We start from the raw sequence: 16,894 nt of genomic DNA on the forward strand, positions 1-16,894 counted from the left end.
AATCTGTTCTACTTAAACAGAGAGTGACTGCTTCACGCAAGAAAGATTGCACTATTTCACAATAGTCAATTGCTGCTAGTACTTAACAAACTGAATCCTGGCTTTGGGATGTGTGCTGCTTCTGTAACATGCGGCTTTCCTTATGAAAATGTCAAGATTTCTAATTTTATTGGGGTCTTACCAGACACTTCTGCAGCTGTGACTCTCCTCCTGCCTCGATCAATACATTGCCATGAAGTATAATGATGGAATCTGTCCATTTGGTAGTGCAATCTTCATCTTCCTTGCTGGTCAAATAAACCACATCCTGGTTAATGCTTTAAATTTCATGTGTCTGTTCATGGTCACTGGCAGTGCATACTTCAGGGAGTTAAGTATTGTTCCTGGACACTGTAGGAAAGATTTCATTTCCACTTCACTCATATTGCTTCCTTGTATATTTTCAGGTATTACCACAAAAATAAGTGTACATTCTACTGAAAATAGATGTTTTCCTTTATTTATTGTGAATATAGATATTTAGGGTAGGTGTTAAAGCGACTCATTTCTGTCTCTAGTGTCTCTAAATTCCTGGGATACAGTGCACCCCTGCAGTTCCTTTTCATAAGGTTTGCACAGCAAGAATGAACATTTAGGCCTGCAATATTTGCCTAGTCTGCCTGCAAATGTAGGACTGTATAGGTGGTATTTGAGTATGAGAGAATCCCAAATGAGCTCGTTCTTGTCCTTTTACAACACGCTACTGATGTAGGAATGAGTGGGGAAATCAGATAAATACTACAACATCATCACTGTAAGGGATTTTCCTGCATTGTTTAAAGCTGATAAATGAGTTTTGCTACCTCCTTTAAAGCCCCAGAGGCGTTTCTGTGTGGGAAGGAAGATATGTTTCTAAAACCTGCCATGCTCTTCTCTCAGCAGCCATGCAGCTGTTGGGGAGCTCTTGCATCTGAGTGCTAGAGAAGCCCTGGAGTTATTTAAGATTGAAGGGGTAAAAAAACAGTGCTGAAGCAGATTTGCACACCCAGTTACTCATTTTTATGAATACTGTTGTGGCAGGAGAGGGATTCGGACTTGCTATAAAGGGATTTAGAATCTAAAATTTGGTCTGTATCTTAGATGTACAGCTCAATATATTTTTGGGCTTGGTACAAAGATATGCAGTTACTTACTTAGATGACCTAATGAGAAATGATGATGAGCCTTGTGGAAAGGTGGGGAATAAGGGAAAGCTGCTCCTGGGACAGAAGCATTGGAATTAGTTTGTGAAGATAATTAAATTATCTGTTGGGCAAATTACTCGAGACTCTTTAGAGACCAAAATTGAATTTCCTTTCTGTTGGGAGCTAGAATCATCTAGTGAGGAAAGACTTAATTCTATTTTTATCTTTTACTCAAAAAATATCTGTCTATAAAAGTTTTGTCCACTATCCCAAATAATTTTAAACTGCTTATCTGGGTGTGGGAAACATGACTTAATTTTTTTTTAAGCTCTAGACCGGTTGGATAGCGGGTGTGATCTACAGGGGGAAAAGCCTGAATGAGAAAGGGTGGGGTTTTTTGTTGTTTTTAAGAAACAGACACTACCATCTGTTAGAGTAGCTCAGCTTTAGTGATCAGCAAGGGGAGTTAATTAGGGGAGTAGTTTAATTGTTAGGAAAAAGGACTGATGAAGACTGAAGAACAGTGGCTGATCTGTCAGCAGGATGTGTATGTTTTCCACTGTGTTGTTTCAAAGCTGAGGATGTCTGCAAGTTTATGTTAACACTGGGTCTCCTTGTCCTTGGAACGAAATTGCCTCATCAGCAGAACCCCTTAGGGGATTGAAAGTCTGCCCAAGACGTCATCCTCCTCTTATAAAAGGGGGAAAAACTGCCAGTTCTAGTGTTTTTGACCCCTTCCTCCCCCCTCCCTTTTACTTACAGAGCATCAAGGGGCGGACCTTTCTTCTGCAAACTACACATCTTGCGTTCTCCTTTGAGTATTCATTTTTCTTCTAGCAGTAATTTGATTGTGGGCTGTTCCAACTTGCCTGTAGTGAATAAGCAGAGAACTGCATGTTGAAAGACTTGAGTTTTCTCACTAGGCACAGTTTTCATACTATGTACGATGAGAATTTCTTGCAAGTTTTGAGCGAGGTTAAAGTTGAGAGGTCCTCTTGGATTTATTTTTTTTTTAACATATCTGTGTCTATCTCTCTCTATAAAAAGAGACGTCTTTAAGGGCTTGTAACTGTTGAGAAAAGGATCGACATGACACTGCTGGAACCAGAAATGCAGATGACAGCACTCCAATCAGGTATCACCCCAAACAGATCCCATGGGTAAATTTTGCTAGTGAATCATAGTCGCTGAACTCTATAGGAAGTGCCAGGAGGCTGTGTGACTGAGTAGAGGCAAATTAGAGAGCTGTGGTGACTTCATGTGCAGGTTGCAGATGAGGCTGGATGTTAAATACTGTTCACGTTAGAGCTTTGTCAGAGATAAAGTTATCTTTCTGTTCTTCATTTGTTGGTCTCCAGTGTTTAAATTTAAGTGGCTTACGAAGATTAGAAAATCTCAATCAAGGCTAGTTCTTTTCCTAAAGAAATATCCTCCATTTAGCTTTTGACTGATTTATGTGGTTTCACTGTTAATAATTACTTTTTGGTGAAAGATATTCTCATATTAATATACTTTGGAGAGCTTTTAAATTGCGTATTTTGGGAAAAACCCTTCTCCTTCGAAAATTCCAAATACTTGTTTTACATCTTGAAAGACCGTTTCCTTAGGAATGACAATGGTATTTTGTTTGCATGATTTTGTCATAAATACTGTGGCCTCTTTGTGGTACTATGCTTACCTGTTAGAGTTGCAATTCTGTCACGTAAGACGTGCTAGAGTGAGAATTATCTGTTAATGGTAGTATGATGTACTTCTGTAGGGTGTTTTTATCTGAGGCTTTGGAACGTTATGTAGTTATGAAACTTAACAAATATATGTAGATATAAATGACCTTTGCTCTGTGGATGGGAACAGATACTGTAACCTTGGTAAGATTTGACCACAAACTAGTAGTAGCCTAGGAGTTTGGGTTTGCATTTGTGTGCTCCTAATCTCTTGTGCAGCATTGCCTGAAAAGCAGCACATAGGTAGTGCTGGAAGTGTCAAGAGCAAAAACAAGTATGTTGTTTCTGAAAGTTAAATGCTTTTTCTTTTCCTTAAGTAGTGACTTGGAAAGAGACAAGTAAAACAATAACATCATAGTTTAATGTAGGGGTTTTTTTCCCCCAGAATTGCAGGGGTTTTTTTTCTGAATTTGTGGTGTTAATTTCCTTAGCTTAATCATATGTTTTGTAAAATATCTGTGAAGATTGTGTATGTCTATAAAGATCTTGTATGATCTTTATTTTATAGTCTTAACAACAAAGAATACAATCATATGTCAAGAGAACCATAGTATGGGTTATTTTTGTACCTGTAGATAGGAAAGACGGGCCTACATCTTATGTGGAATACGTAGTGTTTGTCTCAGTTCAGAATGGTGTTGGGACACAATACATCATTCCTCTAGTTGTACTCTTGTAGTCTGTGAATTTTGGAGGCAGGATGTAGACACTAACAAGGTGTTTGGTATTGAACAGGATGCATATGGCAGGACAGTATCTAATCTGTCTGTTGTAAAGAAAGCTGTTATGTAAAGGCCTGGAAAAAAGATGTTTACCTTAATGTGCTTTGTTTCTGATAAGTTTTTTAACTTTTTTTTTCCTCCAAACAAGGAAGAACCATGGAATTTACATTTCAGGGTCCTTTTAACTGAATTTGTGCATTACATTCTCAGGAAATTCACGTAATAAAGTAATACTTGTTAATATTAGGGAAACAACCTTCATGTTAGTATTACTTTTTCTCAGAAGTTTTTTTGTGGCTGTGTTTCTTTATTTCTTTCAAATTATGGGAACTCCTGAGGCTCACATTTAATTCTTAGGGTGAGAGTTTCTCCCACTAAAGAGTACTTGCATGGAGCTTTCGCTTAAGTCAGCTAACCCTAGTCCTAGATTATGCAGTGGCGTTCTGCAGTGTTGAGGCAATTTCCTGGCAAGCTTAGCTCACATAATGAAGGATACAGATTTATTGCACCTCTTCCATCAGTGGCTGCTCTCTTTTCTCATGGATCAGCCACTGCTGGAAAAATATTAAGCAAGAAGCGGGCAAATGTTTACATAAATGGATTCACAAAATTGATGGGGAAATTAAGTGTGACAACAGGATGGGAACCATGTGCTTAGTAAGTTTTAAAGATCAGTCTTGAACAATGACAGTGTGTGACAAGCTTCTAGATAAGGAAAATGGCTACTTGATGATGAGACCAAATTGTTCAGTTGTAATATTTAGAGACTTCAGCTGCTCTTGATGGCTACTCTTATTTGGCTTAGTGAGGTAGTTGTCTGTTGGACAAACTGTGTGAGAATTTAGAGACTGAAATTGGATCTCCCTTCTGTTGAGAGCTAGAATAAAGAAATGAGGCAAATGACTTAACTGAGGAAAGACTTAACTTCTCAAATCTTCTTGGTCCTGATGTTCATCTCCAGAAGCCCTACTAGAAAGATGGAAGTCTGAAACGCTTGTCCCAGTCAACTCATCAAAGTTTCTGAACAGCCACTGAAGAAATAGGAGGATCAGTGTCTAAGCTTGGTAAATAAATTATCCTGGTAGACTTTACACAAGCTTGTACTCCATAGACCAAATGTTCTTAGAGCCTGCAGGTCGTGAGGCTGTGCTTATTTAATGCTTGGGTATAATGGGAGTCCCCTCAAGAAGTAACAGTATCTGAAGCCATAGTTGACCTAGGACATAGTGTTTGTATTCCATGTTGGTGGGCACATAAAAAGCAACACCTTTGATACTAAAAATGAGAAAACATTCTTAATGTTTCGGAGAAAGAACTGAGAGGAAGATTGCAACTTTACTATTCTGGGAGCAGAATAGCTTAAGCAGGGAGGGACTGTTTCTTCAGAACAAAAGATAACTGAAGCAAGAACAATATGACTAGTGAGAGGTGCCTATTGTATTAACCAGAAAAAATCACACACACCTGTCAAACTGAAAAAATGAGTTGTAAAAAACTCAATACAAGTGATGACAGCTGAGGAAGGAAAAAGTAAAAGTGAAAATCAGACTGAAAAGACATTCCAAAAAGGGAGTACACTCAGGAAAAAATTGCAAAAATGAGAACAAAAGCTTAACTGCTCTATTTGGCCTCTTACTGGACTACAGAATTACTTGAAGAACTGTGGTATTACTGATCCAGTCATTCAAAAAGTGTTCATACACAGTGAGGCAAAGTTATACATTTATTTCAATAAAATAGTTTTGGAAACAGCCCAGTGCCATTTTGTGTGTTTTCATCCTGTTGAAAGTGAAGCTGATGTGTAGATCTATAGCAAGCTCTTAGCAGTGGCAGCTCTCTCATTAGTGTTTTTCTCCAAGAGTACTTGGTCACATTTGCTGCCTTGACTGTCTCAGCATCTGACTCATTTGTTTTCTTTATGTTTATTAAAAGCTTGTTGTTTCCTTCCCATTATCTACTTCAACCTAATCTCCCTAAGTAGCATCATTTTGTGCTCCTGAAGCCTTTTTGCTATTCATGTCACTGTCTAAATATTCTATATAGAGATCTTGCAACTTCTTTTACTGTTGGTCACTGTTCAGTCAGGATATGGACCGAATAGTTTTTGATATGACCTGGCTTTGTAACAGGTTGTTTGGCCACTGAAAGAATGAGTCATATTTTCTTTCTTTTTCTTTTTTTTTCTAATAAGGAGGCAAGAGTGCTGGAAGCATACGTTTTTGACACAATCTACAAGTTAGTAACACCTAAAAATGTTTTTGAACAGCCATATGAGGGACTCATTTAACTGAAGGAAATCTCAGGAGTCTTTGATGTGCTGCTGGCCTCTATATGCAAATTTTGTGCTTAAATGGCAAATACAAACTTTCACTTTCTTTTTTATTTTAGTTGTTTTTGTCAGAAATTTCTTTTTATGACTTCTGCCAGGTGGCTGGGTAGAAATGTGTGTCCAGTACACATACAGGAGTGCAATCAGCCAGAGAGATAAACCCTTAATTTCAGATCATTTCTTTCAGAAGTTTTGCATGGATTGTTAAGAGTTATGGCCACTTAGGGTCATGCAGAGTCTGTGCATTGCCAGAATTAATGGATGTTAGCACTTGGCCAAATGGCCACTTCTGTTAATGAATTCTATTTCCTTATGATTTTGCTCTACTTAGAAATCTTTGTTTACTGTTCTGGGTAGCATTAGTTTGTGTGCCTTGTCTTAGTATATGTTGCACATTAATACTTGTCTCTGTTTAATCCTAATTTCTTTCCATGAGTATACTGAAAAAAAATTAAGATGGTCCATCATAGAGTGATCTATCAGATACCATCTTTGCATTTTGATATACTTGTTTTATTGGTCTGCTGAAAAAAATATCTTAGAAACTATTACAGATAAAGGCAGGTATGCAAACCAGAATTAGGTTGTTCTAAACTGTCAGAAGTCCAGTTTAGATCAACAAGAGGATTTTTTCCATGCATATTTATAGAACAAAAGAAGAGATGTTTTGGAGTCAGCACTGTAAATGAGCATAGAAATAATTTAGTTCTGTATAGTGGATAAAACTTGACTTCTGTGATCTAATTTGCTTTGCATCCAACTGGTCTTAAATAGGAGCAATTACTTCAGCTGAAAATTAGTGTCATCTTGAGTCAAATGTAAAAATTCACTAATTTCTGAGGGAAAAGTTGGATTTTTGAGCCACTTTAGCATATAAGGGATATATTAAATTCAGTTTAGGAAAAAACAATGCTGATCCATTCATTCTTTCTTTCAAAGCACAGCTCTCTCTTCCCTTTTTAAAGGATTTAAGTTGAAGTGCTTTAGGGATGTCAACTGCTAAACTGCTTTCAATGGGAAGAAAAGGAGCAGGCAGCATATCTGTATATTCATAGAAAGGAGATGTGCCCCTCTTCAGCTGTTTCAGGAGTGACAAATGTCAGAACTGGAGTTTATGTGGTTGGTTTTCTCTTTTTCATGTTTTAAATAAAGTTTAAATTCCGTATTAGCTTTTGGTTCTCAAAGAATGACCTCTCATTTGTGCAGTAAAATGCCTTTTAACTTCATCTGGTCTTTTTCGAGTACCTGTTACTAGGATTTTTTTCATTACTGTTGTTTTCATTTCCTAATGAGAGGTTTTCCTAGGTTTTTTGCATTTCATTTTGTTTGAATAGTAGAACTTTAAAAGAAAAAAAAAATTGGTAATTTCTTTCCCCCTTCTCCCCCCCCCACATTTGGAATTTCAAGATTACAATGAGTTCTTGAATCAGCACAATTGGGATTTTGATTTGGATGAAGGGTGGAGCTGAGGGAAAAACGTTCCTAGCTTTAGAGTTTGCATCATCACTACTTTAAAAATAGAACTTTTGATTTCACTTTGGAATCTATGGCATTTGGAAATGTAACCTTTTGTATCTAGGTAGCAAGTTCCTGGGGAGTGTAAAGAGTTCCCTGGTTGCTGGTAGAGTTCCCTGAGTGTGTATATTCTCAGTAGTGATAAAATGACTCTTCACTGGCTTTTAACCAGAATCCTGCATGTGATTCAAAGACTGAACAAAGTTATGTGAGCTTCATCGTCGTCATGCAGTGGGAATTCTTTCCGAAGCAGCAAATGGGATGTTCCTGAAGTCAGATTTAAATATGGAAATTTTTATGCCAGAACTACTAACTGCACGAAGTTCTGGGTTGGCTGTTACAAGACATGGAGTGAGGAGTGTACAACTGTAAGCTGCACACTACTGAGTTATTCCATTCATGAAAGATTTGAACATAACCTTTTACTACCTTTTATCCCTGTGATTAACTATTGAGTAAGCAAATCACTGTTGTTGTGTTAGCCAAAACAGAGTTAAAGGATTGTACTGAAAGTAAACATATAAAGGATGCTTTTCTTTCTTTTCTTCCCCCCCCCAAGAATGACAGCCTACAATAAAGACTAGCCATAGCATCACTTAGTTGAGCAGTACCTATTTCTATGGACAATCCTAAATTTAAATAAGAAGCTCCTGGAAATCTATTAAAACTGGGAGTAAGTATTAGTTGAAGTGTTAAATCACCTTTTAAAAATAATATTTTTTCCTCCATCTCCTTTGAAAATACTCTGTTTATTCATTTTATCCAGTGAGCGTTACACTGTAGGTTGAGAAAGAGGGAGTAGGAAAAAAAAGCATTCAGGGAGCTTTTTGTCCTTACCCATTCTGTGAACTAAGAGGAACTCATAAGGGGGCACACACAAGCTGCACTTGTTCTAAAACAGCAGAGATGTGGTAGACACAAAATTATTCACCAACTCCTTTGTTTCGTAACCCTTCTTATAGCTCCAGCTTACTTTAACATGTACCTACTGAGAAATAACTTAGGATGTTACTTTTAGGTCTGTACATGTGTGTGCATGTTAACCAGTTTCCAGTGTACATAGTAAGATTCTCATCATCATACTGCATTTTTTGTATCATTCACCAATTGCTATGAAAAATGAAAGTTTAAAATGCATGTGAAGTCGTGTCAGGTTTTATGTGTTGTAACTGCAATCAAAGCAGAGTCTTCCTTGCTGTGAAGTTAATGCATTATGTATAATGGGCCTGGTTTAATTTTTGTCATCATACTCTGTAAGTTACCTACTCATTTACATGATGAATATGAACATTGTTCAAGTGCATGAGAAAAATGAAATAAAAAAGAATTACTTAGATCAGATTCTTGCTTGAGGTCTTCAGCACAATTGTATAGAAATTACTTAATGATTATGTTTGTAGGCTCAGACTGATCATTTTTATCTCTGTGGCTCAGGCGGATCATAGTCACCTTTGTAGCCTATCACTGATTTAGGTTCTGGATTAATATCTGAATGTGTGCTATGCTGAGTTTCTCTAAACTGGTGTGATGATTACACCAGGCATACTTTGCCTAAAGGGATACAGTGCAGACACGCATCTGTTCTGTCTTCCAGTTACCTGAGAACTCCTTGCTATCCGGTGTTTGCCAGATTTAAGAGATGACTAATGTTTAACAAAGTGCTCAAGTTTCCATTCCTGTGTGATAGCAGAAATGTACATGAGTGTTTAGAATCAGGATTATTATTTTTTTTTAATAATGGGATTCATGCCCAGTCTACATTATGATTGTAGGCATTAAAATACAATTTTTTTTATGTCTGAACATCTGTGTGAATCAGTCTCTAATGCTCTAATGTGTGCCCAGAGCTGTATGAATCAGTGATGGGGATTATAGGTAACTGTTGATGTTTTGGGAATGTCTCTGATGTTATTGTTTGATGCCATGTGGAAGCTAATATAAATAAATTTTAATGTTTAACTGTTTTATCTGATTTTACCAGTCTCAAATGACTCCTGCAGCACAAACCACACCCCCCCCAAACCAAACAAAAACCCCCACAAAAAGTCAACCCCCGAAATCAGAAGTAACCTACAGCTTCCTGTTGCATTTGGATTCTCCTTGCTGCTGAGGTGCTGCACGTCAGTTCAGGCTTACAGCACCCTCTGCTGTTCTGACCTTAGGGTTCTTCCAAGGAGAGACTGGCACTTGTTCCAAATTGCCTTTTCAAATGGAGAAACCTCAGCTGGGTTATCTTGAAGTGGTCTGATTTTTCATTTGTGACTAAGGAAACACGAACCCTGCTTTATGGAGGTGAAACTAGAATCTTTATCTTAATGGAAGAAATATTGCCCCACTCACCCATAAATTTCTTAGTTAGGAGAATTTTACTAACAGAATCAATATAGGAAACTAATTACACTGGCACAGCTCGCTTTTGTGATTAACATTAGCATGGTTTAAGAATGCTATATAATTTAGCAATAGTTTAAACAGGTAGAGTCATAAGGAAACAGAACTGGAAATACTCTTCAGGGTCACAGAATCCACTCCCCTGCTGCTGCAAGTAATCAGGTCATATACTCCCCTTCATAACTATATCAAGCACCATTTTAAAAAGTGTTAGATTTCTCACTCATACTGGAAAGCTGTCCTAGAATTTCTCTCTTTGGTTAAAAGTCTTCTCATTTTCAATATGAAATGAGCATGTGTGCCAGTGGCTTTCAGTGCAAATAACTTCTTGTAGTTAAACTGATGCAAACCTTTAAAGTAGGCAAAATGTTTTCACTAGAAGAAGCTTCATGTACTTACAAGATCCTTAGGTAGGCAAGTGCTAAAATAGTATCTGCTAATGTGACCTGCTCAATGCTTTTTTGTATCTTTCTGTAGCGATGCTTATTTTAAAATATCGTCTAAGTAATGTCCGTGATGCTTCCCAAGCATTATGCACAGCGTTGGATTCCCAACAGGTTAGGAACCTATTAAATTATCCAACGTGAAAAGTAGGTTGAGAAATATATTTATGGTTCTTTGTAGTCTTCCATTTTCTTTGCCCTGATTGTTTTTCCTCAAAAATGAGTGTATCCTGAATAAAGAAGTTGCAGCTTCCAGTGCAGCACAAGTGGGCTTGATCAACCTGTAATGATAAGTGACCTTGATGAGATTTTTTTGCCCTTTTTTTTTTTTTTATTCTGCTGGGGATACTCTAAAGCTGTTGTTCCTTGTCTACATTTTTCGATGTTTGAGATTTGGATTTTGTGCTCATTGATGTCAACTCAAATTAAACATATGCCTTTTAAAAATAAATGGGTTTGTTTATTAAAGTTACTATCTGACACTGAGGTACCACCAATTAAAAATCGCAGCTCCCAAAACTTTTGGTTCAGAGAGTACCGTGAACTTGACTTACTGCAAAATACTCCTGAAGCTTAGAACTTTCACTGTTCTTTCACTAAAAGCTGAACTAAACAGAAAACACTTTGCAGTCCACCTTTGCTGACTTCATGTTACCGCTAACTAAGGAAGAACAAGATCCAGATTAGTAGGCTCCTTATGGAAAAACCTCTGTTACTAATCTTATCTTGAAAACCCAGAGACTAATGTGAGGGTCTGGAGTATGTAGTGTATGAAAAATGGTCTCTCAGGCAGGAAAACTTCAGCCCATTTAAAAGTCAAAGCATCTTTAAATTTAAGCTAGAAAGTTGCTGTTAAACTTTAATGGACCAGAAAAAAATAGCAAATTTAAACAGACATGCAATATTCTACAGAATTTGAAGTTTGTTTTTTAATTTATTTTGATTTCCATATAACTTGAAGTATACAATACACAATCTCAATTATTTTGTTTTTATTTCTATTGTTCTTTTCTGATGCTTGTTTTCTTATCCTTATTGTACTGGGCTTTTGCATTATAGTCACAGGCTAAGTGGTTGCTTATAATAAGAGACTGCCCCACTCCTCCCAGTTTTCCTTGGAGAGAGGCACTCACTGTTTGCTGTGGTTGTTGATTTAGTGCCTGGGAAGAATGAGGTTTTTTTGGACCCCTTCCTCATCGCTCCCTTGCTAAGGGAGCCTGCGTCATTGAGAAATGTTTAACCTTGTGGCCCTGAAGCAGGACTGGAAACTTTTCTGCAAAATCTACGAGCTAAAACTAGATCTTGAAAATGTTATTTACGTGAACTACTCTTTCCTTTGATTTAATTGGGACAGGAGATTGCAGAGCTTGATTTAGAATTTTGAGTAGCAAGTAATTTGGAGAGTTAGCAGGGGGGAAAAATAATTTCTTTAGTGAAGATGGGTGAGTAACTGATTTAGGGGGGGGAGGAGAGAAGAGTTGGGGACAGAAAACAGAAAAGTGTGGGAGGACTGTCTGGGGAAAACTGTCCTAAGATAGCAGTTCTGGCATTGTCAAATACTTAAATAATTCTTTCTAATTCATGTAAGGAGGCTGGCTGTGCATAATTTTATTCCTATAACATGATATTTTCAAGATACTGATAGCAGACGAACATCCTCAAAAAGCATCGTGGAGAAGGCATTTTCAGACTTAAACTTGAAGTGCGAGTTGGTTGTGGAGAACTAGGGACCTAAACTGTGATGGGAATCTTATTTCCAGAGCTTTGATCTAATAACAGATACTGCTTCTCATATATGTCTGATTTTCCCAGACTGTCCACTTTTTAACTTCCCCTCCTCTGCCATCTGGACCATGGGGGTTCTTCTAACTCTCGTGCAGAATTTCCAGATGTCTGGCTTCCCTGCTGGAACTACACTCCATTAACTGAGAGGAAAGAAGACATTCAGAAATCCCAGACATTTCTGCAGCATAACCATAATAAATCTGACATATCATGAAAATGTCGTGCTTTTGCTAATTAAGTATATAGCGTGCTTGTAGTACAAAGAGTAATCCTGACGTGCCCACAGAATGGGGAATTTATTCCACATGCTCTGGCAATCTATACAGCACATGTTTGTATGTTTATCTTCAAGATACTCCAAACAGAAATGTGGCAGCTCTGTCTCTCAGGGCCAGTCTGTTTATGCTAAAGAGATTGAAACTAAAATGAAGAAGCTTGATTCAAGGGTGAAATAACAGGGAGCGGTTTTAACTGACCCAATGATTTGTCATGACCAATGGAAGGCGTGGGAAGGGGTTGTGCTTTCCTTCACTCCTCTTTTTCAGCAGCAGCAGCTCAGTGCACCTGCTGCTTAGCCCCAGCTAGCTTTTTTATGAGAAGTCTAATTCACTTTTGAAAACAAAGCCATTAAAAAATACCCACTTTTCTGGTGGATCAGTGAGCTGAATTAACTCACTGAACTTTTCTTATGAAACCGAGAGCCATCAAAAAGAAGGAATGGTGAGAAATAGAACAAAGTGCTAGATTATTTCATCTGGCTTGGTAGCATCACTGAAACTGTCTGTACTAATAAGTGAAACTGAGGAAACAGATAAACAATTTCAACTCCAAGTCATCAGTAGGATGAGAAAACAGCTGAAATCTAGATCATGGAACCAGTAAATGGTGGTAGTGGTTGGGCAGTAAGTCTAGGAGACAGAAAAGATTACCAGCAAAGAAGAATATACAGTACATGATAGACTCAAACAATTAAGAAATGTATTAAATTGGAAACGAGTGATTTTTAGGAGAATATTAAAAATTAGTGCATTTCCCCAGTGTGAGATTTGTCATGTTAGAATTTACTTTTGTTTTTACTCTGAGGTTGCTACATATCTATGAATGGACAAGCAAGTCACTGGAAAAAGGGCGGTTACACATCTATCACAGAATGGTTGAGGTTGGAATTAAAATCTAGATGTCATCTTCCCCAACCCCCCTGCTCAAGCAGGGCTACCAAGACTCCACAACCACTATGGGCAATCTGTGCCAGTGCTCAGTTGCACTCACAGTAAAAAAAAAGTGTTTCCTGATGTTCAGAGGGAACGTCCTGTGTTTTAGTTTGTGCCCATTGACTCTGGTCCTGTCACTGGGCACCACTGAGAAGAGCCTGGCTCTGCCTTGTTTGTACCTGCCCTGCAGGTTTTTTTGCTTATGGATAAGATACCCCAAATAAGATCTCCAGTATGCCCATGTCTCTCCTGTACTGGGAATCTTGGAGCTCAAACCAGCATTCCAGATGTCACCTCATCAGTGCTGAGTAGAGAAGGATCACCTCCCTTGATCTGCTGGGAACATTCTTCCTAGTGCAGCTGAGGATAGCTTCCTTAGCCTTCTTTGTCCCAAGGGCACATTGCTGTGTCATGTTCAACTTGGTGTCCAGCAGGATCCCCAGGCCCTTTTCTGCCAAACTGCTTTCCAACCCCTCAGCCCCCAGCATGTGCTGATGTACCCTTTGAGTCTGATCATTAGTTCAATTTTCAATTCATCTCACTGTCTCCTCCTCTGACTCATACTTCCATCAGCTTCTCTATGAGGATCTTGCAGGAGGCAGTTTCAGAAGCCTCACTAAGTCAGGGTAGACAATATCCACTGCTCTCCTCTTTTACACCTGGTCTGTCTCTCCACACTGTAGCTGAAACCTAGAGACAGTTTTGCTCAATAGCTGTCATGCTCAGGCAAAAATATTTTCTGATAGGAGGGAGTTGTGAGTTTATAGTAAATTCTGGACTTACTATAGCATAGTAGCTAAAAGTAAGCATATGGCAATGTCTGTGCTGTTAAAACTGTTTTTATTCTAAAGAGTTAGTTCGTGAGTGACTTCTCTTACTGGCTGGTAGATGTATTGGGAGTGAGCAGCCAAGTTCTGTCAGATCATAAGAACTGGCAGCCATTTAAAAACCATATCTTTTTCCTTTGCATGTTTGTCTATTCAATTAGGTCATGAACCTGTTTGCTTTTACGTGGTCCCACTTTAATGGTCCTTCTCTTGTGTATGGATTCATAAAATAGATTCATAGTCAATGAAGGATGCAAGGATTTCTAATTCCAGTTATGACACACGGACTCTGTGCTATATGTAAATATTTCTATTTGTTTTAACCCAGTTTATCCAACCAAACAGTTTTTTAATAGAATTGAATTGCTTAGAATCCTGTCCTGACTGACAGGTTCTGGTAACTTATATCAGGAAGATCTTAAAAGAGTGTCAGGGAGCTGCTGAAAAATAGTGACCAAAGAGACTTCTCTGCATATTGTTTCAGGGGAGCTCATAGATTTAGGAGGAGGCAAGCAGAACACAAAGCTGATGTCTGAATAGAACGTAATGTTCCAAGCACACTTATTTCTACAGTTACAACCACTTAGACTACAGGCCTTCCAATGCTTTTAAGCCAGTTGGGGATTAAAACTCCTAAGATTTGGCAGGTTTTGCTGGGAAGAGGGTGCACCCTCACAGTTACTTACCTTTTTTATTTTGCTTTCATGGCTGGGATTGCCAGAGCTCTTGGATATGAGATAAAATTTGTTTTTAAAGTAAGCATGCTCTTGGCAAAGGAGGCCTGTGACTTTGCCCCCTGCCCCCTTTCTTTTGAGTAACCACATAGGTCAGGTCAAACCCCATGCAGTGTGCTGTGCTTTCCCTACCTCTAAATTTTCTGCCTTCAAATTTAGCCAGTGATTTTAATATCATGGGCACTTAAATTGCACTCTCATGTATGTGGAAAAGTCTTTGAGGCAGAGGTTTGAAACATGGATATGTGCAGGCTAAGTTTAGGATATAAAACATTAGTTTTTGTGGCAATTCCCAGTACATGTGAACTTACACTGAGGTACCAAGCAGTAAAAGCAACTCACCCTGGTTTTCACTGCAGGGAGATCTTGTCTGTGCAAAATTGCTGCTTCTTGCTTGAGCCTGGATTTTGCTGAGCTTTTTTTTCCCATCCAGACATGATTCTTCTCAAATGCCTGGAAAATAAGATCTATTGTGAACTGCTTGAATGTTTTAGATCAGTTGAGGTTGTTTGGGGAAAATACTACATTTTGGTCTGGTACCTGTGAGTATTGTGACCAAATCACTGGGGAGAGGCACAAATGATGTATGAACTGGGAGAAGTTAAACAGGTTTTTAAGATGAGACTGGATGTGGCACTTAGTGCCATGGTCTAGTAACCATGACAGTAGTGGATCAAGGCACTTGATCTCAGAGGTCCCTTCCAACCCGTCTGATTCTATATTTCTATGATCCAAAAGTCTGTCTTCTTTTATAGCCTTGAACAGCTTTAGATAAAGGAAAGTAAACCTTTGGTTTGGTTGATGCAGAGTACAATTCATTTAAAAAGGTAGTCTTTGGAGAAGGAAAGGTAGTACTGTCAAACTGCATCTTCCTAAAGTGATGGGCAAGTAGGTGTCATGATGAGACTGAATCCCCTGAAGGCATTAAAGCACTTCCACCGTAGCAGAACCAGAATATTTTTCCTGCTAATCTAAAGCTGAAATAATTTAGTGGCGTGCAGGTAAAAGCTATCCCAAATCCAGTCTCAAATTCTCTCCCTCTTGAGATTCATACTTTATGTTGTACTTTAGGTCTGAAATGTCTGCGTATGTGGAGGAGGGGTGAATCAAAGAACTGAGTTTTGCATTATAAAGAAAAATTTATTTCCTATGTCAAATAATCCTGACAATAGCTTTTTTTTACTGGTGGGTGAAATGAGCATCCATGACAATGGAAAAGGAGATCACTTATAGTGGCAGCTAACCACTGAATTGGCTTAGAAGTATCATAAAACTTCCTCTCCTACTTTACCTCAACCAAGCCTCCACTACTATCTGATTGTGACACTTGAACCACTTTTACAGAAAAAGCTAGCAGTCAAAAAACCCCCACATCTAAGATTATTAGTATAGGCTACTAACTTATTAAATGAATGGGATGGTTTATGGTCTTTTTAGAATTATACCTCCATTAGTGAATAGTTTTTTCAAGTTGTGCAGGGGTCCTCTGCAACCATAAAGGATAGACATTTTAATAAAAATATAGATTCTGGGATTGCAATTCTGTATCAGATTAACCAAGGATAATTATTATTAAGCCTCAACAGTGTTGTTATTGCTCATGTAACTGATGTGTTTAGAGAAGAAACAGGAGCTTTCTGGACAAAAGTCACAATCCTGTAGTGAGGGTTTACCTAGTAGCAATTCTGCTAGTATAAATTGAGAAGTAAATGAAGGATTTGCTAATCCTTTCACAAGCAGTGCATGAGCATCGAGTGCATCTTGGCTGTTTCCTCTCTTGCTTAGGTAGTTTAAAAATTGACTACATTTTCCAAGTGTTTTCAGGTGACCTCTTTGAGCAGCAAGAGAGTTTGATAGAGAATAAACCTTTTATTGCCAGAAACTGAAAGGATGTGGGAGGGAGAAGTGCAGGATATGTGTTGCTCAACAACCACAGAAATTAGTGACATAACTTCTCAAACTCTTAGACGTGCCTTAACATGAGGGGAAGGGTGTCTTTCTTTCTACTGTCCTTTCCCAGTTACTCCCTCCTGAAAAGAAATTGCTGTTT

At 38.2% G+C, this 16,894-nt stretch overlaps 1 protein-coding gene across 1 annotated transcript in view; it reads left to right on the forward strand.

The window, feature by feature from the left end:
• MRTFA (myocardin related transcription factor A) overlaps positions 1-16,894 on the forward strand; it is a 77,668-nt gene that overhangs the window by 5,717 nt on the left and 55,057 nt on the right. The window contains exon 2 of the mRNA XM_051784204.1: positions 2,211-2,298. Coding sequence (XP_051640164.1) covers positions 2,253-2,298 — 46 coding nt within the window. The 5' untranslated portion in view covers positions 2,211-2,252. The remainder of the gene's footprint in view (positions 1-2,210; positions 2,299-16,894) is intronic.

Source organism: Manacus candei, unplaced genomic scaffold, assembly GCF_025592945.1.
Source record: "Manacus candei isolate 608988 ecotype Guabito, Panama unplaced genomic scaffold, ASM2559294v1 h1tg000018l, whole genome shotgun sequence".
Classification (NCBI taxonomy): Eukaryota; Metazoa; Chordata; class Aves; order Passeriformes; family Pipridae; genus Manacus; species Manacus candei.